Below are 24,689 nucleotides of genomic sequence, written 5' to 3'. Positions count from 1 at the left end.
TTAGTGATATCCTGGAATAAAGAAAGAAGAAAATACTTTGATTTAAGTTTGATTTATTGGAAAACCCTTTAGTTTGATCCAGCATTAATCATTTAACAGAACAAAGAATAATCCCTTCATTGATTATAGTCACTCTAAAAATAATTATATAAAATCTTTTTAATAAACGAGGGTCTCCTGATTTCTCTGGTACGGTCTATGAAGTGGAAGTGAAATAACAATATACAAATACATTAATATAAATAAACTACATACATTTAGAGCACAGAGAAAATTAAAGTTTCATGTGGAGCAAATGATCGTGGACAATTAGGATAAGGCTGTTGATGTGGTCGCCCTTCTCTTCCCCTCTGATAATAACAGCTAACATTTTTAACAACAATTTAACAATTTATCACTGTACAAAAATAAAAAGTATTCATGTTCATGTTGAGTCTGAGTCTGCAGAAGGTCGCAGTGCAGTGGAAGACGTCATGTCTCAGATGTGCTTAAAAACCTTTAAATTGATTAAAAATCCCAATCTGCAATTAATACAATACAAAATACTGCATAGAGTGCACTATACAGGTCATCGAATGTTCAAGATGGGCTTTACATCCGCCAACAACTGCTCACACTGTCAAGGCAATACACCAGACAATTACATCCACGCTCTTTGGTTCTGTCCACCAGTGCAGAAGTTTTGGCACGAGATATGTGAAGACTTATCAAAGTGTCTGAAATGTAAAATTCCAACCTCCCCTTTAGTATGCTTGTTGGGAAATTTGGATGATGTCACTACAGAAACTAATACAGTCCACATGGTTTTTACTGCTCTATGCATCGCCAAGAAAACGGTCCTCATGAACTGGAAAAATAAAAATAATCTTAATTCTAGCCAATATAGAAACTATCTAATAGATCACATTAGTCTCGATATAGCCTCTGCCACCACATTAGATCAATCCTTCTGGGCTCCTTTGATCGGCTCCATCACCTAGCGGGGTTGGGGGGTCGTGGTTTGGTCCCGCCTTGGCTATTGTGGTTGATGTGGAGGTTGGGATGGGCTTAGGGCACCTGGAGGACCCCTAGAGGCGTTATCCCTGGAGGGCTTAACCCGGGGGTTGTGTTCATAACCTGGTTAGTGGCTCTGGTCGCTCTCAGAGGTTGTTCTCCTCGTGGCCGCGTGCAGCGGGGCTGGAGGATGGTCTGTGCTGGCGGACGGAGGTTACTGGCCTGGTGGCCTGGCTGCCCCTGAGTGGATCCGGGGCGGGCGTGGGGGTTTGGGGTTCGGGGGTGCTTCGCCTCCGTGCTGGGGCTCTGGCTGGGCCTTGGGGGCTTCGGTCCTCGTCGGTGTGTCGCCGAGGTTGTGGGCGGGTGGGTGCACGGGGGCTCAGCCCTGGCGCAGGGGGCCTCTTGTGCATCGGCCTAACCGGGGGGCTCTTCAACTGGCAGGGAGGTTGTTCCATCTTTGCAGGAGTCCACTCTGCAGGTGGGGGAGAGACATAGGAGAGGTGGAGAATAAACTTAACCTGGGTGTCTGTGTCTTGTGTAGTCTGGGAGATGATTGAATGTTGGGGTGGGTACAGTTTCCTCTGCGGTGGGGTAGGGGGGGCTGCCCCGGGTCCTGTGGGGCTTGGCGGTGCTGCTGCCGTAGGCCCCGGTCTGGATGGGCCTGGGCTCCCTTGCCTTGGTGGATACCAGAGGACGGGGGTGCCTATTGGGGTCAGCGGGGGAGCTGGCCCTAGGGAGGGACACCCTCCCCTCCCTTCTTTTCCTCCCCATCCCCGGCTGCCTCCCTCTTCCCGCTCCACCACACCCACCCACACAGGTAGGGCTTTGGGGTGCGGGTGTGTCACCAGGGTGCAGGGGAGACATTCCCCCCCCCTCTGTCCTCTTCTGGCCACCTGTGCCTCAATTTTATCTCACAACTTAGACATCCACATTACTTACACTCTCATAACACACACACACACACATATATATATATATATATATAGGGCCTTGAGGGTGGGCACGTTAACGGCGTCCAGTAGACGGTCTGTGTATTCAAACCTACCTCTGGCGCCGGTGCCCACCTCTCAATTTTAAATCCATGTAGACATTGAGGGTTCTCGGGAGGGGCCGTGCTAACACCTGCTGCTCTCTGGCAGCAGCACCATGCTCTCCCTTGTTTTAAACACACTTTAGAGCAACACGCAGCAACACTACACTTGAGCGGGAGGAGGAGGGTATGGGGTCTTAACACACCCCCGTTCTCTGCTAGCCATCGGGGCAGGGGGGCTGGGAAGAGATGCTGGCTGTCCGATTGGCCTCCCTGCTGCTGCGGAGCCTGGGGCGGTCTGCTAGCCTCCACCCCGGAGGGAAGGGTAACATCTCTTGGGTCTGGGTGCCGTTTCCCCCTCTGGGGGCGAGGATACCTGGACCCGGGGTATAGAGTATGTTTGGGGAGTGTGATTGTGTGTACATGTCCATTTACGTTTATTCCTACGTTGGGTGAGTGCTGAGTGTTTGTATATGTGTGCATGAGGGTGGGAATGCATGTCTGTGTCTGTGTGTGCCTGTTTGTCTGTGTCTATATGTCAGGTCGGGTCTTAGACTCCACCTCTCTGGGAACTCCCAGGCCCTCCAAGTGTGGAGGCCTATCTCCCCTCACCACACTCCCTGCCAGTGACTGATGCCCTCAGGGGTCGGTGCATTGTTGGTTCTTGGTGTCCGGGGCTGGGCGCTCAGGTCATGTGCCAGCTCACTCCTGGTGGCTACTTGGCGGGGCCTGGCGCCTGCTGCTCAGTCAGGCCTCTTCCGGGGCGCGGAGGGCCCTCGGGCCTCCGGCCTCTGTGCCTGCGGCTCGGTTCACTCTGGCACAGCTGGCTGCCGGCGGGGCCGACGGGCACGCCGGTGCAGCCCCCTCTAGTTTCTGCCCGGTGGCTACTGGGTGACCCCTCGCCTGGGTATCCTCAGCCCTTCCCATGAAGGTGGCACGGATGCCCCTCCGGTGGTCCTCCTTGGGCTCTTGCACTCTGGGACCTCTGGATGTCTGGGGCCTGGATCTCCTCCATGCCTGCTTCATGCCCTGGGGGACAGGGCTATGGCTCTCTACATCCTCTTGCAGACCATTACATGGGGAAACCATTTGAATACAAGCGCGCCGATCCACACAGGTGTGCACACAGGTGTTCACTGTTTGTAGACTTAAATCACACCTTTCTTGGCTGCTACTTCAAAGCACATTGTGCACTGTCTGTCCTGCGTGCTGCACAACAACATTCAATATTTAGTGTTTACTGCTGTTTACACTTAGGTAGATTAATGCGATGGTGTTGTGTATAGTATGTTGCTTTGTTTTGTTTTGTTTTTTTTGCTTGTTTTCTATTCTTTTTCTCTCAACAGGTGATCCCGGAGATATTTTTTTTTTTCCCCCCTTTCTCACTGTCCCTCTCCCCTTCTGTTTTTCTTTTCCTTCCTCTTTCTTTCTCCCTTTCCTATCCCTCACTCATGTCTGTCCCGTCAGTAACAACTGAAAATAAAATAAAATAAATAATAAAAACAAAGGTCGATCAAATGGACCAATACGGCAATGCCATGATGATCCATTTGGCAAAATAAATCCATTGGGTATCCTTGTTGGTCTTCAGACAACAATTCTGACGGCTAAAGAACCAAATGGGACAGGCAAAAAAAAAAAAAAAAAGAAAAAAGGAAGACGTCATGCCTCATTTCTGTATTAAAGACGCCAAGTCACAGTGGCCCCCAGTATTACAGGTCTGTGACACTGACTTCCCACTGTAATGATCAGAAGCTGATGCTGTAAAGTTAATATAGTTCCATGCAAGACATCAAGGTGGAACTATCTGTGTGGACACTAAGATGTGAGCTAAAGGGTAAGAGAAAACCTACACAAGTATGAGAGCTAGAAAAGTGATATACATGTTCTTCCTGCTAGCTAAATGTGAATAATAAAAACATGCAGCAGATCATAAAAGGACTCATTCTTCATAAATAAGGAGACAAACAAAACACCCACATCATGAAGAACCTGGAAAGACTCATCCTCAACCAGCTCCGCCCTATAGTTAGGCCACATCAGGATCTCCTTCAGTTTGTTACCAGCCCCACCTCGGGGCTGAGGATGCCATGATATAACTGCTCAATCGTGCCTACGCCCATCTGGGCCAGCTGGTGAGCACTGTGAGGGTCATGTTTTTTGGTTTTTTTTTTTTAACTTTTTCAGTGCATTTAATACATCAGGTCAGTCCTGGGTGATAAGATAAGAGATAACATCAGATAAGATTACCTTTATGAGTCCCACATGTGGGAAATTTCTTTTGTTACAGCAGAAAGTTACATAGCAAAAATTAGAAAACACTGGAATAGGATAAGATGATAAGAATAACAATAAGGTACTGTACACAATAGACTAGAATAAAATAAAATACTATATACAATAGAATAAAAATCTTGTAGTGTTTATAGGAGATGTAAAACCACAGTCATAACAGGGGTTTACCACCATGACACGGACCCCAGCTCAGTGGTGCAGCCTCAGCAATGAAGGTGCTGAACATGGTCCATTTAGACTCAATGTTCCCAGTCTCCCTCTGAATGGTGTCGAAGCTCTGCCAGAGGAGACAGTGACGATCTCAAGGACAGGGACTTTTGCTATGTAAATTACTAAATTCACTTGAGAAAAAATATAAGTAAGTTAGTATCAACTAGTGGTAGGACTGAGCTAAAGTGCTATCTGGGTCCATCCAGGTCACTCACCACCCCTGGTGGACACAGGTCAAACTTATATTAGACAATAGAAGGAATAAATAAAAATAAAGCATAAACAAATTTTCACAATTTTCAAATTGTGAGTGGGCAGAGAATTTCTACATGGGTTAAATACATAACAAGACCACCTATCTATACGCCAAACGAGATTAATTACACCTGTCTAATTCACTATATTGCCACTGAGGTAAATGAAGTGCAGCCTGCATGGTGTAATAAAATAATATACATTATGAATTAGTATAACACCTGTTAGTTACTTCTTTTCAGGACCGGCCTAGTTTGGTTCTGTAGAGAAAAGCACTTTTGGATTTGCTGCCTCAGTTGTGGTCTGGAACCTGTACGTCGGTAAGATTAGAGCTTCCAGTGACTGTGAAGACTGAACCCAACTCAGACAGTTAAGACGATTCTTGAATTTTGATTTAATCAAGCTTTTGATACAAATTGGTGTTACGGTAGCTCCGAGTTATTAAATTGCATGCTGTTTTAAATTCATGTTGTGTACCTCCTAAGGAATTGTTGACCGCATTAATTAAGTCCACTGTAATGTTTAATTGGCTAAGTTAATCTGAAAATACCATTGCAGATTTGTTTGAATAATCTTTTTTCATGTCACTGATGGTGGTATAAAAAAGGAAGACATGCTCTTAGCAGACAGGGGAGTTGTGTGTTCAGTGTTTGCTATTATGTGCTCCACTTTTGTTCTGAAACACACAACTTCAGAAGACATTGATGGAGTACGGTTGAGCACCTGGAAAGTGAGGACGAGAATCAATGAACTTAGTATGATTAAGCCCCTTGAATGTGTTGAATCTTCCTGGCCAGTTGCTTCACCAAAAGGCAGATCACACAAAGCCCTGTTTAACAGCTCGTTTGGAAGTACTGTTAGTTTTTCAAAGAGCAGCAGGATTGTGCAGTCGCATATTTTAAAAGCTCTTCAGAATTTCTACAGGCTGGAAAGATGTTGATTCAGGGTTTTGGAACACAATTTAAACCAAAACACAAAATTTACAGGAGATGTAAAGTTTGATGCCAACAGTTTTTATTGAACATATAAGAAAAAAAAAAAGCTCTCTAGTATGTTTGACATAAGCACATGGAGGCCAAAAGCAAACAAAGATAAATAAAGATGAAGACTCCCGGGGAACTTCTGAGCTCCTTTATGGGAGATGAGTCACCAGCTCCTCCTCCTTTATTATATAATTATCCATATTTTATCTTTAAACTGAATTATCTACAATCTTAAACTGGATTTGTTTAATGTCAAAATGGAACACAACACTGTTAAAATGACACATTAGTCCATAAGTTATGTTATAAATATAAATAATAAATGAGCTTAAAATATGGATCACAAACAATACGAGAACATGGATCAACTTGTCAACATTGTCATTCCCTAAAATACTCCCTTTCCATCTGAAAAGCACTTCCCATTAATGTCAATCCAACTACTACATGGGTAGTTTTTTTAAACTGATATTTCCAAGTGTGATTCTGAGAAATAGTTCTTTAATATCAAGACCCAAAAATATCTCAAGCACTGTTGAGGCCATGCCAAAGAAAATGAAGAAACTTCAGTAAAGACAAAGCCCATAAACAATAAAACAATGAGGTCAATCCAGTGTATAAATTTCATTTAAAGAAAAAAAAAAAAAAACCCACCACCAAAAAAAAATCCCAACAGGAGTTCAGGCAGCGTACAAGTTAGCAAACAGTGCAAAGTTAGTCAACCGTCTTCTGTGTCAAACACCTTCAAACTGTGAACTTCGGAGAAAAAACTGATTTCAATAAAGGCTACCTCACACGTGTAGTTGTTTTTTCAACAGATATTACCAAGTGTGTTTTGGAGAAATAGTTCTTTTTACATCAAGCCACTAAAAATATCTCAAGCACTGTCGAGGCCATGCCAAAGAAAATTAAGAAACTTCAGCAAAGACAAAGCCTATAAACTATAAAACAATGATGTCAGAAAAAGGTGATAAAGGTGCACACATTTTATGCTGCAAGACAAACTGTTTGTCTTGTCCATGTGTCAAAACAGAAACTGAGCTTCCGAAAGCCTTTTTAAATTTTCAGTTTTCAATGACCCAAACACTGTTTATGTGTTCTACCATCACCATTTTCTAAGAATGAAACTTAGCATGTTTTCCTAATTGCATTTGCAACTGTAGTGGAGAACTAAAATGTTTCACACAGGTGCTGCAACAGTGGTTTCTCACTTTTGTGAACTGGCATGTGTTATTTCAAGTTTCCTTCCGCCTGAATCTTTTCCAGAGGTGCTACAAGAATGTGGCTTCTCACCTGTGTGAATTCGCATGTGAGTCTTCAAATGAATCTTCTGAGCAAATCTTTTCCCACAGGTGCTACAAGAATGTGGCTTCTCACCTGTGTGAATTCGCATGTGTATCTTCAACTGACCCGTCTGAGTAAATCTTTTCCCACAGGTGCAACAACAATGTGGCTTATCACCTGTGTGAATTTGCATGTGTCTAGTCAAGTTTGACTTCCAAAAAAATCCTTTCCCACAGGTGCTACATAAATGTGCTGTCTCGGAATTTTGAACACTCAGGCCTGATACGATTTGCTCCAACTCATTTCTGTGCAAGTTACCATCCTTGATTTCACCCTGATCTGTGTCAGGAGATTTGTGAGAATGGAGCTGGTCACTGCTTGGTTCTGGTTCACTGTGGTCACTTTCTTCACGAGCAGGAAAAGTTTCAGTCTCCTGCTTTAGAACAACCGTTTTTTCCATTTCAGTGGTACGGAGTTCCAGCTGTTCCTCTTTAATCTGTGAAGGATCCTCCTGGTGTAGACTGGAGTTCTTCTCCTGGTTACAGACCTGCTGATTTGTGAACCCATCCTCGTCCTTACAGTCATGTTGTGGAAAATCTGAAGGGACATATCAAAAAACATACATTTGAGAAATAACAAGGCAAGCTTAACCATTAGCAGGTCTCTACATGGTAAGCATATGGCTTAGATATACCTATGAAGGCATGTTGTGGGGAGAAACCGTTTTGCTGCTTATGTGAAAACCGTTTTGCTGCTTATGTGAAAACCATTTTGGCTGCTCATTTACAAATTCTACAAATAATATAAACAGATGATCTGCGATGAGAAAATAAAGATGATATATAATCAAGCAAAAGCACAAAGTGGTATCTCTTAAATTTTGTTATCAAAGTGCACAAAACATTTAAAAGTTTACTTAAAATTATTCAAAAACTTTACAGGACACTCACTGCAGGATTTATTTATTTATTGTTTAGATTAACCATTCATTGCCTTAAAGTTGGGGAGAATGGGAGGTAGAGCCTACAGCTTTTCAGGTCCCTCTTCTGTGGAAAAAGCTGCCAGTTTGGATTCGGAAAACAGACACTCTTTTTTAAAAAAAAAGATTAGGCTTAAAAATTTCCTTTTTGATAAAGCATACATTTATGGCTGGATCAGGTGGCCCTGATTAGGCTCATTGAGATTTAAACTGGGTGAGAGAACCAATCTTTCTTATACCTGGGGGTATAGAGTTCCACAGCCTGGGAGCAGAACAGCTAAAAGCTCTGCTTCCCATTGTGGTGAGGCGGAAGGAAGGCACAGAAAGCTGGATAGAAGAAGAAGAAGATCGAAGTGAGCGGACAGAAAAGGTAGTGCTTAACAGGTCAGAAAGGTAAGGAGGTGCGAGGTTATGAAGGTGAGCAGAAGAAGCTTGTGGAATATCCAGAATTTCACTGGGAGTCAGTGAAGTTCCTGAAGAACAGGGGTGATGTGCTGGTAGGAGGGAGTTCTGGTGATAATGCGAGCAGCAGAGTTCTGAACCAGTTGAATCTTATGGAGGGATTTTTGGGGGAGACCATGCAAGAGAGAGTTGCAGTAGTCAATGTGGGAGGTAACAAGACTGGGCAAGAATGGATGTAGACTGGGTGACAAGAGAAGGACAAAATCTGTTAATGTTGCGTAGATGGAAATGGAACAGGTGAGATTATTGATGTGAGATTTATAGGAAAGTGAACAGTCTAGGATGACACAAAGGCTATTAAGCTGAGGAGAAGGGAAAACTGTGGAGTTATCGATAGTGAGTCAGAAGTGGTTTGCCTTCAAAAGGTTGGATTTGGTGCCAATAAGGAGGATTTCAGTTTTATCCTTATTGAGCTTCAGAAGGAGTAATAAAGGTAATATTAAAACCAAGTAGCTGCTGACATTGTTGGAAACTGGAATTGGCTGGGCCATGCTATGAATCCTGGGATAGGTTGGGCAGCGAAGGATACACCCGACCCATCCTTCAAATCTGGAAATGAACGACACATTTGTTGGCCGCATTTGGAGGAGTCTTTGAATTTGGACAGCCTTCATCGAGTCGCTGTAACGCAATCGGCCTACAAATGCAGCCTCTGAAGGATTTGATTTCGTGGCTCAAGAGTTGGGAGTTCGCTTTGTATTCGGAAGGTTGCCGGTTCGATCCCCGGCTTGGACAGTCTCTGCCGTTGTGTCCTTAGGCAAGACACTTCACCCGTTGCCTACTGGTGGTGGTCAGAGGCAGCCTCACCTCTGTCAGTGCGCCCCAGGGTGGCTGTGGCTACAATGTAGCTTGCCATCACCAGTGTGTGAATATGTGTGTGAATGGGTGGATGACTGGATGTGTAAAGCGCTTTGGGGTCCTTAGGGACTAGTAAAGCGCTATAAAAATACAGGCCATTTACCATTTGATTTTATTAGCCGACGTAATCGTGACTAGTCGACAAGTCGTGGCAGCCCTACCGTCACCTAAGAGCCAACAGAGCCCTAAACAGGCCATGACCCCAACCCCGGGTTGAGCCCTCCAAGGAAGATGCTCCTGGGGAATGCACCGACGCCCCAAGCCTGTCGCTACCCCCACACCAATCACAACAGCAAAGGTGGGACCAAACTATGACCCCCCTCCACCCCCCACCCCCACTAGGTGATGGAGCTGGTCAAAGGAGCCCAGAGCAATTGATCTGATGTGGTGGCAGAGGCTGTATCAAGACTAATGTAATCTAATAGATAATTTCTATATTGGTTAGAATTAGGATTATTTTTCCAGTTCATGAGGACTGTTTTCTTGGCTATGCATAGGGCAGTGAAAACCATATGGGCTATATTCTTTTCTGTAGTGACATTATCTAAGCTGCCCAACAAACACATTAAAGGGGAAGTTGGAATGTTACATTTCAGACACTTCGATAAGTCTTCACATATCTCGTGCCAAAACTTCTGAACTGGTGGACAGAACCAAAGAGCGTGGATATAATTGTCCGATGAATTGGTTTGGCAGTGTGAACAGTTGTTGGAAGACGTGAAGCCCATCGTGAACATCAGATGACCTGTAGTGTACTTTATGTAGAATTTTGTATTGAATTAATTGAAGACTGGGATTTCTAATTAAATGAAAGGTTTTTAAGTATAATCTGAGACCAGAAGTTTTGGTCTAAGTTATGTTGGGTTCAAATATTGAGGAGGAGCACAGGAGGTAATCTACTTTCAAAATAACAACACTGATCCGGCCGGGTGGAGTCAAACGATGATTTTTGATTCCCGACTTACAGAGCATAGGCAGGTGTTTTATACCTTTCAGGGCTTAAATTTAATACGCCCCTTCAACGTCACTCAGATACAGTTCATACATAGGTTTCAATACCACAATGACTTTTAACACAGTTTAAAAATAACATTGTCTCCGTCTCCACGGCAGATGCTTCCTGTCAGCCTTCTGACTTTCACTTCTCGTCTGGAACACCAGACCCACACCCTGCAAGAAACTGTTCCTCTTTTTGCAGAGACAATTTTGCAGTTGCCAGCAAACATGACTAACCTCTCACCTATACATGAGTCTATCTACTATGTGAGTGTGTGTGGGTATCAGCATGAAATGCACTCAGTTTCACCTCTCCCTTCACCAGCTGAACCTTGTAACCTTTTCCACCAGACAGAAGGCCAGCACGTACACATCTAAGATTATAACAAGCATTCAAAAGCATTTAAGATTATAGATTCAACTCAACAGTTTAAAGTGGTTATCACTGCACCTGTAATAAAGACTAATTGGGTACCAATATCTTTAAACATCTGAATACAATATCAATACTGCAGATTGTATTATTAATGCAATGGTAATGATGATGATTATTAACAATAGCAGCAAAATATATCTCTAATCCTCACACTCCCTCTCTTGGTGACCCTCTTTCCTTAAAAAAAAGAGGGTCACCACACTTTACGTGTGTCACTGCTCTGACCCTCTCTAGCCGTCCTCTGGCTCAGCCAATCAGACAACAACCTCATGTCATCTAGGTGGTCCAGTAATAAACGTCAGCTCCCCCCTAAGAACACTCCATGCGTGAGATTAGGTTTTTTCTGGGTCCCTCTCTTGTGGTCCGTTAGGCCTCGGGCCTCCAGGATCCTCACCCCATGGTCGCCGAGATCTCCTGCAAAGGAACAAAACACCTTTTCCTACGCCTCCCTAACTTACCATGTTCATCAACATCCTGTACACAAAACTGTCGCTGCTGCAAGTGCCTCCCCTCTGACCTAAAAGTCACCTTTCACAATAGATCACAAGAAAATCATTATAAGCGCCTATTCTACTAAAAGATCAAAAAGAAAACAACCATTTTAATCAATTAAGTTTAAACACATAAGCAATTACTCATGCGTAAATTTCATCAAAGCTAAACGCTGCCCAGAAACAACTCCTGTGTGTTAACACTAACTTCATTTTAAAACTCACATTTCCCGTGTCATAACCTGTTCTTGATATAGCATCTTTATTTCATTTTGCTCCTCTATAAACTAGAGTTAGCTTCCACAGTGGCCTCTTTTGTTAATGGCACGAATTATATCAACAAGTTTCTCTTCTTTCCTATCACTTGTTGCTAAGCAAGCTCAACTTCAGTTATAAGCTAAATGAATTTCAGGCCTTTGGCCTGACAGGTTTATGGATTCTATGTGTTTGTAAGCATGTGCGCCCTCTAGTCACTTAGCACAATAAATTGCCTGGACATTCACGCCAAACAAAGCTTTTGACCTTCATTAATAGACTGAGCCACAACTCTTTAATAAGCACCAAAATGCAATGTGTAAAAATCATTTCTATGTATAAGCTCTCTCCTCTATCCTAAAAATAAATCTATGTAATATCTGTATGTGTAAGCCTGCATTATAACCACTTCTTCTAGAAATCAAACATTTTCTACTCCCACAATCTTCACTAGTTTCCCTATATCTTTTATTCCCACAGTTTCCCTTAAAGTTTTGTACACTACTTCTTATAAACACCGGCATTTTATCTTCTAAACAGGATTCAGTTCACTTTAATCCTCTAACCTTAACATTAAAAAATAACAATTTCTGCCTCAGTTTTACCATATCTAGATTATCAAAAAACTCCAAAAGTCATAAAATGATCCTAAAACCTATTTCAAACCTTAAATTCCCCCTTTTTTGACACATCTCATGTGTCAAACTAAAAATGCTTCACCCAAGCTTAGGAAATTAAAAAAGTTAGTCATCCCAACTTTGGTCCAGTCACACAAATTCACTCACATGCATTCACACCAGCTTTTTGCTGATAGTGGAGACTCCCGCGCAAGTAATCAGATTCTCCAACCTCAGCAACATGAGCTCATTCATTTGTCTTATTTTGTTTTAGGAAAATAGTTCTTTATGCTTTTGGACTGGATTGAATCGCTACAATACTTTTAGACAGGGACTTACGACCTGATTAGGTCCCCACAGGTAGCCTTCTCCTCAGCCAGTTGTAATCTGGAAAGCCGGGAAGCTGATAAATCCGCTTCCCATTTTGCAATAGGAAGTGATATTGATTCATCTGTTTTAGAAAGCATTCTGTATATTTTGGAAAGTAATTTGGGGGTTTTAAGAGTAAGAAATTGTACCACACTTGGTGGTGTTTGTAGTTCAACTTGACCCGCTTTAAATTTCTTTTTTACTATGGATTTAATTTGTTGATATTCTAAAAAGCTTTTCTTGTTGATCCCATATTGTGTAACTAGTCTGTCAAATGGAATAAATTCTGTTCCTTCTAATATATGTTCTAAGTATTTGATTCCTGCACCACTCCAATCTGGAAAGTTTATCATATTATTGTTTTGTAATATGTCAGGGTTGTTCCAGATAGGTGTACGTTTGCATTGGATTAATGAAGACTCCGTCAATTTTAGAAACTCCCACCATGCTGTCAGAGAAGAGCTGATGCTGACGCTTTTGAAGCATTCATGTCGTTGGATATTTGAGCTGATAAATGTTAGGTCTGAAATCTCTAGATTATTGCAAAGTGCTTGTTCTACATCTAGCCAAGGTTTGTCTAAGAAGGTATGTTTTAGCCATCCTGAGATAAACTGAAGAAGTAGTGCTGAAAGTTAGGTAGTTCTAATCCTCCTTTATCCTTGGTCTTTTGTAGTGTTTTTAAGCTAATAATTGGGGGTTTATTTTTCCAAAGGAGTTTGGTTCAGGTCTCTAGATTCATATGTCCAATCTTGTGGCGGTTTAGTTGGGATTATTGAGAATAAATAATTTATTTTTGGTAAGACCATCATTTTTATAGCGGCAACCCTTCCCATGAGTGATATGGGTAGACATTTCCACCTAGCCAGATCACCTTCTACTTTCTTTAAAAGTGGGATATGGTTTAATTTAGTTAGATCTGCAAGCTTGGGAAAAACGATAATACCTAAATATTTTATATTTCCCGATTGCAGTGGTGTAGAAGAAGAATTATGGAAGGGGCAATTAATCAGAAGGACTGTAGATTTTGGCCAGTTAATTGAGTAATCTGATATTCTTGCAAGAGTTTATCAATTCAATCACCCCAGAGATATTGGTTTGTGAGTTTTGGAGAGAAAGTAACACATCATCTGCATAAAGGCTGATTTTAAGTTCCACGTTCTTGCATTTTATGCCCTTAATTACTGAATTCTGTCTAATTGCTGCTGCTAGTGGTTCAATAGAAATTGCAAACAGTGAAGGGGAGAGTGGGCGGCCCTGCCTGGTGCAATAATTGTTTAAACAAAATCAGACAGGTGCATAAATTTTGGCACTGTTGTAATTTTATTGATTCCAAAACCTTTAGAACTAATTATTGGAACTCAAATTGGCTTAGTAAGCTCAGTGACCCCTGACCTACATTTACAGGTGAATAAATGTAGGTCAATTGCAAGTTTCCCTCCTCTTTTAATTTTCTCTGAAGAGTAGCAACATGGGGGGTCTACTCTCAAATGACCTGAAGACAAAGACTGTTCACAATCATGGTTAGGGGAAGGATACAGAAAGTTGTCTCAGAGATTTAAGCTGTCTGTTTCCACAGTTAGGAACATATTGAGAAAATGGAAGACCACAGGCTCAGTTCAAGTTAAGGCTCGAAGTGGCAGACCAAGAAAAATCTCGGATAGACAGAAGCGACGAATGGTGAGAACATTCAGAGTCAACACACAGACCAGCACCAAAGACCTACAACATCATCTTGCAGCAGATGGAGTCACTGTGCAACGTTCAACCATTTCAGGCACTTTACACAAGGAGATGCTGTATGCAAGAGTGATGCAGAGGAAGCCTTTTCTCCGCCCACAGCACAAACAGAGCCGCTTGAGGTATGCTAAAGCACATTTGGACAAGCCAGCTTCATTCTGGAATAAGGTGCTGTGGGCTGATGAAACTAAAAATTAGCTATTTGGGCATAACAAGGGGTGTTATGCACGGACTGGGAATCTTGTCAAAGTTGAGGGACACATGGATTCCACTCAGTATCAGCAGATCCTGGAGACCAATGTCCAGGAATCAGTGACAAAGCTGAAGCTGCGCCGGGGCTGGATCTTTCAACAAGACAGCGACCCGAAACACTACTCAAAATCCACTAAGGCTTTCATGCAGAGGAACAAGTACAACGTTCTGGAATGGCCATCTCGGTCCCCAGACCTGAAAATTACTGAAAATCTTGGGTGTGAGTTAAAGAGAGCTGTCCATGCTCAGAAGCCACCAAACCTGAATGAACTAGAGATGTTTTGTGAAGAGGAATGGTCCAAAATACCTTCAACCACAATCCAGACTCTCATTGGAACCTACAGGAAGCATTTAGAGGCTGTAATTTCTGCAAAAGGCAGATCCACAAAATATTGATTTCATGTCCTTTTTTGTGGTGCCCAAATTTATGCACCTGCCTGATTTTGTTTAAACAATTATTGCACACTTTCTGTAAATCCAATAAACTTCATTTCACTTCTTAAATATCAAGATATCGAGAGTGTGCCTTATGTATGAATGAAGAAAAAAAAGAAACAACATAATTTAAAAAGATCTTTGAAACTCAAGAGGTCAGAAATTCCACCAAGCGGAGCATTTTTAAAATCAGGGTCAAACCTATACTTCTCTATAGTTCATAAACATGGAGCAGGACAAAGACAGCGCTCTGTATGTTATAGACATTCATCAACATCTGCTTGCAGCAAATCCTCTGTATCCAGTGGCCAGAGAAGATTAAAAAAAAATGTAGTCAAGAAAAAAACAGGAACCAATAGCAATACCAGTTCTGAAAGAAAGTGATGATGGATTGGCCACACAATCAGCAAATCCACCAATAACATCACTGCACAGGCCTTGTGCTGGAATCCAAAAGGGACAGAAGAAGAAAGAACCAGAAACACATGGCACAAGGGCACAACTATCATATTGTTGTGTGGTTTGTTAAAAGCTTAGTTTCAAATCAATATTTTAAACTGATTGTTCAGTCCTAATGGGGATAATTATGTTATCCACAAAAGGTCCAGTGGATGTACTTAGTCATAATGTATAGGGGTGCCTCTAGAATTTTATTCATATGGGTGGCCATATGGGGGCTACTGAAAACTTTGAGGTGGCACACCAAAAGCATAATTCAGGGGTTTTTTTTTGTTTGGTTTTTTACATGTTGATATTCAATATAGGTCACTTGAAAAATGTGGCAGAAGGAGTGATGACTGCAATTTGTGAGGGACAAAAAAAAGTGACAATATGAATGACAAAAATGTATATGCAGGAATAATTAACAATGTTTCAACTCATTGTAGGGTGTCTTCCTCTCTCTTGTACTCAACTTAATTATTTCCAACTTAGGACAGTCCTGACAGGGGCGACACTTGGAGGGCTAGACATTTTGGCTCTTAGAATATTACGTCAGTTTCCTTGTTGCAGTTCGTCCTTAGATTTGTCATGTGTCTCTATAACATATCTCTGAGGTCTCATTAGGACCCAACGTGAAATAGATTTCTTAATACAAAACGGAATCTATCTATTAAGGTTTTGCATACCTATTCTGTGCAACTTTACTTCAGGGTTCCACATGATGCCCAGCTGCTGCACGGACCAACCGCCCCCAACATGTCCGGCTGGATAACGACTGCTCATCTACAATCACAATGAACACCGGTGTACCACAAGGCTGTGTGATGAGCCCTTTCCTCTACTCCCTCTTCACCCACGACTGCAGACCTGCCGGTGGTTCTAACACCATCATTAAGTTTGCAGATGACACCACGGTGATTGGCCTCATCATTGACAACGATGAGGCCGCCTACAGGGAGGAGGTGGATCGTCTGGCTGAGTGGTGCGACACAAACAATCTGCTACTTAACACTGAGAAGACCAAGGAGCTCATCGTGGACTACAGGAGGAATGCTGACCCACATCCACCCATCTACATTAAGGGGACAGCTGTGGAGCGTGTGAGCAGCTTTAAGTTCCTGGGAGTCCACATCTCCGAGGATCTCATCTGGACGACCAACTGCTCCAAGCTGGTCAAGAAGGCTCACCAGTGCCTCTTCTTCTTGAGGACTCTGAGGAAGAACCACCTGTCCTCAGACATCGTGGTGAACTTCTATCGCTGCACCATCGAGAGCATCCTGACCAACTGTATAACAGTCTGGTACGGGAACTGCTCTGTCTAGGACCGGAAGGTGTTGCAGAGGGTTGTGAAAACTGCCCAGCGCATCGCCGGAGCACCACTTCCTGCCATAAAGGACATCTACAGGAAGCGGTGTCTGAAAAGAGCTGGGAAAATCATCAAAGACCCCAGTCACCCATCACATGGACTCTTCACCCTCCTGCCCTCTGGGAGGTGCTACAGGAGCCTCCGGACTAAGACCACCAGGTACCGGAACAGCTTCTTCCCCACAGCTGTCAGACTCCTGAACTCTGCCTCCTGACATCTGACCCACACTAAACACATGGACTGGACATACACACACCCACAACCATCTACACACACAATGGACGACTGTACCCTCATACACACAATAATAACATGGACTGAACCACCACTCACAACCACTTTATATAGCTTCTGTAGAAATTATCCACATATCTCACTTATCTTAACTGCACTACTGTATAATTCTGTGTAAATAATCATTCTGTACAATACGATAATTTTTAAATCTACAACTGTTTATAACCTGCATAGTTCACATTTCTGTATAGCTGTATATCTCATATTTCTGTATAGTTTTTTTTTTTTATTTCATATTCTGTATAGTTTTTTTATATTTATATCCTGTTCATAGCTTGTACTCACTACAGCCTGTACATACTTATAGATAAAGCATATTCATAACATACTTCATACCGTGTACATTATAACATACCATAATAGATCCATTTCTGTAATATACTCACATATCTATATTATTGCTAATATATATTTGTAATATATCTATATCATGGCTAAAGCACTTCTGGATGGATGCAAACTGCATTTCGTTGCCTTGTACCGGTGACATGTGCAATGACAAAGTTGAATTCTATTCTATTCTATTCTATATGTGAGCGATATTCAAATATTCTCTCTCATGCAGTGAACAGCGGAGAATTCTGTCTACATGCAGAAAGTCATCATTTATGAGGCGTACAGCTTGCCACTCCAACTTGGTCCTTGTGGCCAATAAGCCAGTCTTCATCATCTCAACATTTTTCTACATACTGTGTACAGTTCTGGACTAACATGACTTAAATATGGTGGAATTTTTTGTTTTTTATTAAACAGAAGATTTGAAATCCAGTTTTTATTTTACTATGCTAACAGAAAACATGTCTTCAGTGAGGCAGTATCCCAGGCAGTAATGCACGCCATGTGTCTTTTTGACATTTTGATGAGTCATATTCATTTCTATATTATGAAATCTGTATATGACACTTTTACATACCTATTCTGGTCAGCTTTACTCCAGGATTCCACATCAAATCCAGCTGTTCTCTGGCCCAGACATAAATGCTTTCAGCTTCCTGCTTCAGTTCAAGCTGCTCTCCTTCCCCACTGATGGAGATTTTCTCCTGTTCCTCTTTAATCTTTGGAGGCTCTGTGTCCTGCTGGTCCAGACTGGAGCTCCTTTCCTGGTCACTGACCTGCTGATCATCCAGACCTTCATGTTCAACAAAGGGAGGAAGAAGAATCAAGAAGGATTAAAAGGGGTCACCTATTGAGAATTTACCTTATGGTTTCAAGGGCTCTTGCATTCTTGCAGATGCTGCCACAGAAACATTCACTCATAGTCATGTGTTCATTGGGTGATGTTGATGTTGTTTTTTGACCAATGCATTAAACTATATATTTTTAGATATAAGTTGTAACGGACGCCTGTTCTTACACTTGAGTCTAAGGTTTATTTTGAGCACCTGACGGCTCTTTTTTGCTTCTCATCTATAAACTACATCTATAAAAGGTAAATGCAAAAACTGAGTTTTCTCCAACCTTTTCGGTGATTCGAAACGCTGTTTACATGCGGACGGAAGGACCAAATGCATCAAAAAATACCCATGTTGGTGTGGACGTAGCATAAAAGAGTTAATAGTTTTACTGCTACCCAGGGCTCGCAAAGTTTCAAAATCCTTGGTAGCCCTTCGGGCAGGGACTCTTCAAAATAAATTTAAGTAGCCCGAATAAAGAAGAGCAATTTTTTTGATTGATGTTTTGTTTCCTGTTTTGTTTCCGTTACAATATTATACATTAAAGTATAATAATGTAACGGAAACAAAACATTAATCAAAAAATTGTTGAAACACAAATTACAACATTGTATAAAAATTACAATCATCAACTCAAATACTTGGTTCTAATTGAACAGAAATTTCTATGAACTTGTAAGAACTGTGTAGAACATGAATCAGTCTGTTTCAGATCCTGAATTTGAAATTTCCACTGAAGTCACGGATAAGAGGCAAGTGGAACCAAGATCGAGGCCATTTGCTTTTTGAAGTTTGCAAAGACTGCTAAATTGTGCCAGTGGTAGTTCACTCTTTGCAAAATAGTACGCTGTTCTAAACAGATCTTTCAGGTTTATTTTTAGTATGTTATTTGCAATTGGTGTTTGTTCTGGGAAAGATATTGCAGACTGAGCAATAATGCATTTCCAATGGGGGCCTTTCTTAAAATTACTGGTCCCAGTAACAGAGGCGCTTGTCGACTCAGAAATCGAGGGAAAACCAACAACACACCCGGCAGAACATTATGTTATTTACACGGGTGCACATAAGTGGTCCGCATGTGCGCATTCGCTGTCAATATAAAAGACGCGCACAAGATAAGAAGTTGCAACGCGAGTTTGCGTCCATATAAAAGGCACTGTTTTTGTCCGCTAGAGTGGGATTTTCACAGCACATTCTGCACCAAATCTCTGTGCGTTCATCATTTGTTTGCCAGCTCACCTCCTGCAACCACTTTTCCAAGAATACGCGCTTGTTTTGTGGTTCGGACTCCTTCTGACATTTCTTTGGAGGGTAAGTAGGGCTGCACGATTAATCGTTAGAAAATCGCGATCTCAATTCATACTTATGTGCGATCTCATTTCCAAATGACAACGATTTAAAAAAAAAAAAAAAAAAAAAAAAAAAAAAAAAAAGGGACTGTACCGCATTTTGATCCGGGACGTAATCTGCATGAAGACAAGCGCTCACTCTTCCTGCTCAACAAATGACAAGGGCGGAGCCTTATACCACGTGATACCGAAGCTGGCTGCTAAAATTAGCAGGGAAAAAACAACGGAGAGCACGTCAGGGATGACGAGAAAGTGACTGGAGAAAATCCGTCCCGGTCAACCACCCAAACATCGGGAACCTTATACAGCGCTTCCCTATATCCCTATAAAGTAAATCCGTTGGGCATCTTTCCTCGCCTTTAGACAATAATTCTGATGGCAAAAGAACCAAACGGGACAGGGGAAAAAAAAAAAAAAAAAAAAAAAAAGGTAGGTACCCCCAACAGAATTTGTTTCCCCTGCATCGGGAGGATGCGTTAGGCTGTCCAAATCATGCACAAACAGTATCCCACAGTTGTTTATGTCTTTGAACCCATTTTTTGATAGCAATGTTGAATATTATTACACAGGTGAAAAAAAAAAAAAACTACGCGTAAAATAATTACACCTCCGCCTTTCTAAATGGAGGGACAGTAGCTGCTTGTGTATATGCAAGTGTGTAAAAACTGCAGATAGATTCAAAATACTGTTAATCTTACTATCTGCCATTGCAGAAATTAATCTCATGTAAACAATAACATGGCGCACAGCGTGATGTGAAAGGCACACATCTCTGACATTGTGTGATGCACTCCATATTCTTCGACCACAGGTAAATGCAAAAACTGAGTTTTCTCCAACCTTTTCGGTGATTCGAAACGCTGTTTACGTGCGGACGAAAGGACCAAATGCATAGAAAAATACCCATGTTGGTGTGGACGTAGCATAAAAGAGTTAATAGTTTTACTGCTACCTGTAATTTATTGCAGCTTACTTTTGTTTTATTATTTTCTATCAAAGGTTTAATGTGTGAAATAACTGCAATGGAGTTCGAAAACAAAATATTGGTGAGTGTGCTTGGTGGGAATATTTTTTCTATACGACATTACGGTGTTCTGACAAACCATCCTACTTTGGCAAAACGTCCTACCGTAAGTAGTTTATGCACATTTCTGCTTTCAAAGAGTAATTTCACCACAAATTTAAGTAGGTATGATCAGGGGCGATTCTAGAATCAGAGCTTTGGGGGTGCTGAGCACCCAGAGAGCTGCCCAGCCAGGCAAGATAAACCTGTCTCTGTCAGTCCCTGCATCCTTAAATGTTGTCCCGAGTTCTCTCTGACTGTCACTTTGGTGCATTTAAACCCCTGTTCCTCCCTGTCCTCATCGTCTGTTGTATTCATCTCCATTATCAGTCATCATAATTTTACCATCTCTGTGTAAGTCTGCAAATTTCTTTATTAAATCATAAGATTCTTAAATTCATCAAGTCTCTCTGTGCCTGGGTCCTCGTCACAAAACATGACATCACTGTTTTGTACATTTTAACACAATTTAATCCCCACATTTGTGAAAGAAAAGCGAAACACTTTTTTGAAAAGTCTGTAACAAAACCATCAAATCTGATCAAGGTTATTTAAATGCTGCTAAAGAAGAATGGATTGGAATAAAAAAAATACATATCCTAACCTTAATTACTGGGTGAGAATAATGAATGATGCTCATAGTGAGTAAGAAGTAAACTGAGTGCATTTTTTGGACAGAGATTCACATTTAATGTGTATGTATAATATAATACAGATACATAAAAAACACTCCCGAAACAGAATAAATTGTTACAAATAAATTATTACATAATATTAATAAAAACTATAAAAATGGAGGCAACTTTGCCTGTGGTAGAATGTATACAATGTGTACAATGTATGCAGATACTAATTTGACTAATTTAATAATACTAATTTTCTGTTGTAAGATTTATGAGTTTCATGCTTTCATAGTGGTACTTAGGAGAGCTTGACATTTTATCAGGTGGTGCACACTGTAAAAAGTTTGAGAAACACTGAGAAGTGTATGTGTGCATTTGGAAAACATTTAAAGCTGCTGTACAGAATCTTTGAAACAAGCTTAAAACATTTTTAGAATATAAACAGAGCATCGGCTTCTCTTTACAGCTCCTCACTCCACCAGGGCTGTTTGGCACTTTCTGATAGTGTGCAAATGTGATGTATGTACTGTGGCAGTCATACAGACAACTGGACGGTCCAAAAGCTGGCCTTCCTATTACTGGCTGAGGTTTTAGAAGAGTTGTGGCTGAACCACATAAAAATATATCATTAATTTTAATCTCCCCAATCAATTATAATGTTATGTTGGAATGTTGTTAAAGAGGGTCAAAATGTTTCAACCCAGTTTGTTTTGCAGATTCTGTATAGCAGCTTTAATATAGGGAGGACACAACTTCCAGATTGTGTGAGTTTCTGTTGTGCCTGTCACTGTTCCCTGTCTGTTTTCTTACCTGGTTCTTCCTGACCTTGCCCTTTCTCCTCACATTCCCCTCTTTCCTCTCTCCCTCTTTGGACTGACAATCATACACAAATAGATTGTATTAAATTAGATGAAAATTAAATTAATATGAAAAAATACTATTAAGATCACTAATAAAAAAGTCCTCTCTCAGTGTACTTTCAACCAAAAGGTAAATAACCAAACCACATGAACATCTAATAAAAGATATAAATATTGAAACACTGATCCAACATTATTCTTGATTGACGGATCATTTGATTTTACACTATTACCTGAATGTGGCTCCTTTTTTTTGAAAAAACTTCCTCATATTCATTATGAACCTGGCTGTCTCTCTGTACGCACACACGCACACACACACACACACAACAGGAGTTATAAGGTTAATGGGCATTCAGTCAGTTAGCTAGTTAGTATCCATTTAAAACAGGACAGTGGTAACAACTTTAGGCTACGGAAAATTTAAAGTTTTAGATTTTTAAATAGGCTGTATACATTTCAATGGGAGGAACAGGACGGTGAAATGTCGCTGAATTTACTACAAAGCAGGACGGATTGTAGGGTAGCAAACATTGTCGGAAAACACGTTTTCAACACTGCAGGTTACCTGGTGTAATGTTTTTCAGTTAAAAAGAAACATGGTCTGACGCCTACCTAACTATATAAAGAGTAACTGAAGGTTAAATGCAGCTAATATGTCCTGTTTTAAGCCAGGCACTCACACCTCCGCTCCGCTGTGTCTCAGCCACCATCGCTCTGGCAGCAAGAGCGCTAGAGCCAGTGTTGCCAACTTAGCGACTTTGTCGCTATATTTAGCGAGTTTTCAGACCCCCTAGCGACTTTTTTTTTAGAAAAAAAGTCGCTAAAAAAAAGACGTGAAAGACATTACAAAAATAATAATTGCTAAAAGAAATTTAATTTGTAGTTCTAAATAAATTCTAAATGCATTTAGGACGTTTTTTGCTCACTTTATGTCTCGTCCACGATGTTATTTCTCTCTCCAGCAGCGTAGGTTACAATCACATTAGCATGACCAATTATGCAAATTAGGTGATGACGTCATTTAGCGACTTCTAGGACAACCAATAGCGATTTTCCTTACGGAGGAGTTGGCAACACTGGCTAGAGCCAGAGCAGGAGAGAGCTGGAACAAACCATTTTGGGAGGGGGGGGTATCTATACTTTTGTTGTTAAAATGTTACGTCTCAAACAAGTACAGTACTGTATGCTTTTTATATTTTTAGTAGTGTGTCACACAAACAGCAAATATTGTCAAAAAAAGTAAGAAATCTTTGGGGGTGCTTTGATTCATTTTGGGGGTGCTGAAGCACCCCCAAAAATGGGCTAAAATTGCCCCTGGGTATGATGGTTTGCCACTTAACTTTGCCCATCAGAGTATACTTGTAGCTCATATTCATAAACCCAGGATGGTTTGCCACTACATTTTACACATTAAAGTATGGTTGTAGGTCACAGTCACAAAGGTATCATGGTGTGGCACTTGATTTTACCAGTCAGAGTATGTTTCTAGCTCAGATTAACAAAGGTAAGACGATTTGCCACTTAATTTAGCTGTTAAAGTATGCTTGTAGATCACATTCACAAAGGCAGGATGGTTTGGCACTGAATTTTATCAGTCAGAGTATTTTTCTAGCTGATTTTCACAAAGGTAAGACAGCTCGAAACTTAATTTCGTATTGTGCGCATGCGCAGAAACAATGGGTACAATGATTCGTCGGTAGGATGGATTCTCAGAAAACCGGCTCAAAAGCCGCAACAGTAAAAAGGAGATGAATACCAGAGTGTTAGTGAGATAGAGGTTTTATCTTAAATTGGCATAGCAGGTTGGCTAAAATGGCTACCAAGGCAAAGACTAGTGAGCTTCCTGAAAGCCTGCGTCAGGTATGCTTTTATCAACACCAGACTAGGTGGGGCCAATTAGCACCAGCTGAACATACTGAGGAGATTAGGGGCTAAACAGGAACGTAACAGGTGGCTAGTAGCCTTCAGTAATAGCAATAATTCACACGGCAATAACGAAATACATTTCAAACTACATTTGGGCCATTTATTTGTAGTCTGTAGTGGAAAACATTTTAAGAGTAACCTTCTCAACACTGCACAGATATAGCTGCATACACTTTACTGGGGTGTATTACTAGTTTAGATCAATGCATTTATGCAAAGCATTTAGATCATGCCCAAGTAAATCATACAATCCCGCAACCCCCCACACCTCCACAAATTTACACACCTGTATTGTGTGACTTTATCCCGGGTCTGATATTAAGCAGTCTTAGCTGACGGATCTCCTCCTCATACTGGACGATCGTTTTTTCAAACTCTGAGAAGATTTCTTCTGCAGCAGAAGTTAATCTCTCCTTGATAAACTCTCTCAGATGCTGAACTGAAGACATTATTGCAACAACAACCGATACCGCCAAACCAACGTCTTCAAACTTAACTCGGGATCTCTCAATGGCCCCATTGCCGCTATTCTTCTTTTATTGCTCTTACGGTAGGCTGGAGGATTCAAGGGCGTAATACTGCCCTCATCAGGTCAGTCCAGTCCAACATAAAGTCTGGTACTTTGCAGAAAACTGTAATTTTGCCATGAGAT

General features: G+C 41.3%; 1 protein-coding gene across 1 annotated transcript; it reads right to left on the bottom strand.

Moving 5' to 3' along the window:
• Nucleotides 1-6,973: 6,973 nt before the first annotated feature.
• LOC148097490 (uncharacterized) lies at nucleotides 6,974-24,486 on the bottom strand. The gene is made up of 3 exons (XM_087832155.1): nucleotides 24,324-24,486; nucleotides 17,955-18,170; nucleotides 6,974-7,647 (listed from the first exon to the last, which is right to left on the bottom strand). Exons 1-3 carry the CDS (start codon nucleotides 24,484-24,486, stop codon nucleotides 6,974-6,976), a joined length of 1,053 nt encoding a protein of 350 aa, XP_087688281.1.
• Between the last annotated feature and the right edge of the window lie 203 nt (nucleotides 24,487-24,689).

This window comes from Neolamprologus brichardi, chromosome 18, assembly GCF_056152115.1.
Source record: "Neolamprologus brichardi isolate AB-2024 chromosome 18, ASM5615211v1, whole genome shotgun sequence".
Taxonomy (NCBI): Eukaryota; Metazoa; Chordata; class Actinopteri; order Cichliformes; family Cichlidae; genus Neolamprologus; species Neolamprologus brichardi.
The sequence above is the reverse complement of the archived record's forward strand: the minus strand, read 5'-3'. Positions and strand labels throughout refer to the sequence as shown.

What these genes read in the sequence shown, in the direction of transcription:
- LOC148097490 (XM_087832155.1), bottom strand. Translation starts at nt 24,486, where the DNA reads ATGTCTTCAGTTCAGCATCTGAGAGAGTTTATCAAGGAGAGATTAACT. An exon ending in GATAAAGTCACACAATACAG is followed by an intron (nt 18,171 to 24,323) that starts GTGTGTAAATTT and finishes TTGAACATGAAG; the next exon opens with GTCTGGATGATCAGCAGGTC. An exon ending in AGTAAAGCTGACCAGAATAG is followed by an intron (nt 7,648 to 17,954) that starts GTATGTAAAAGT and finishes ATGTCCCTTCAG; the next exon opens with ATTTTCCACAACATGACTGT.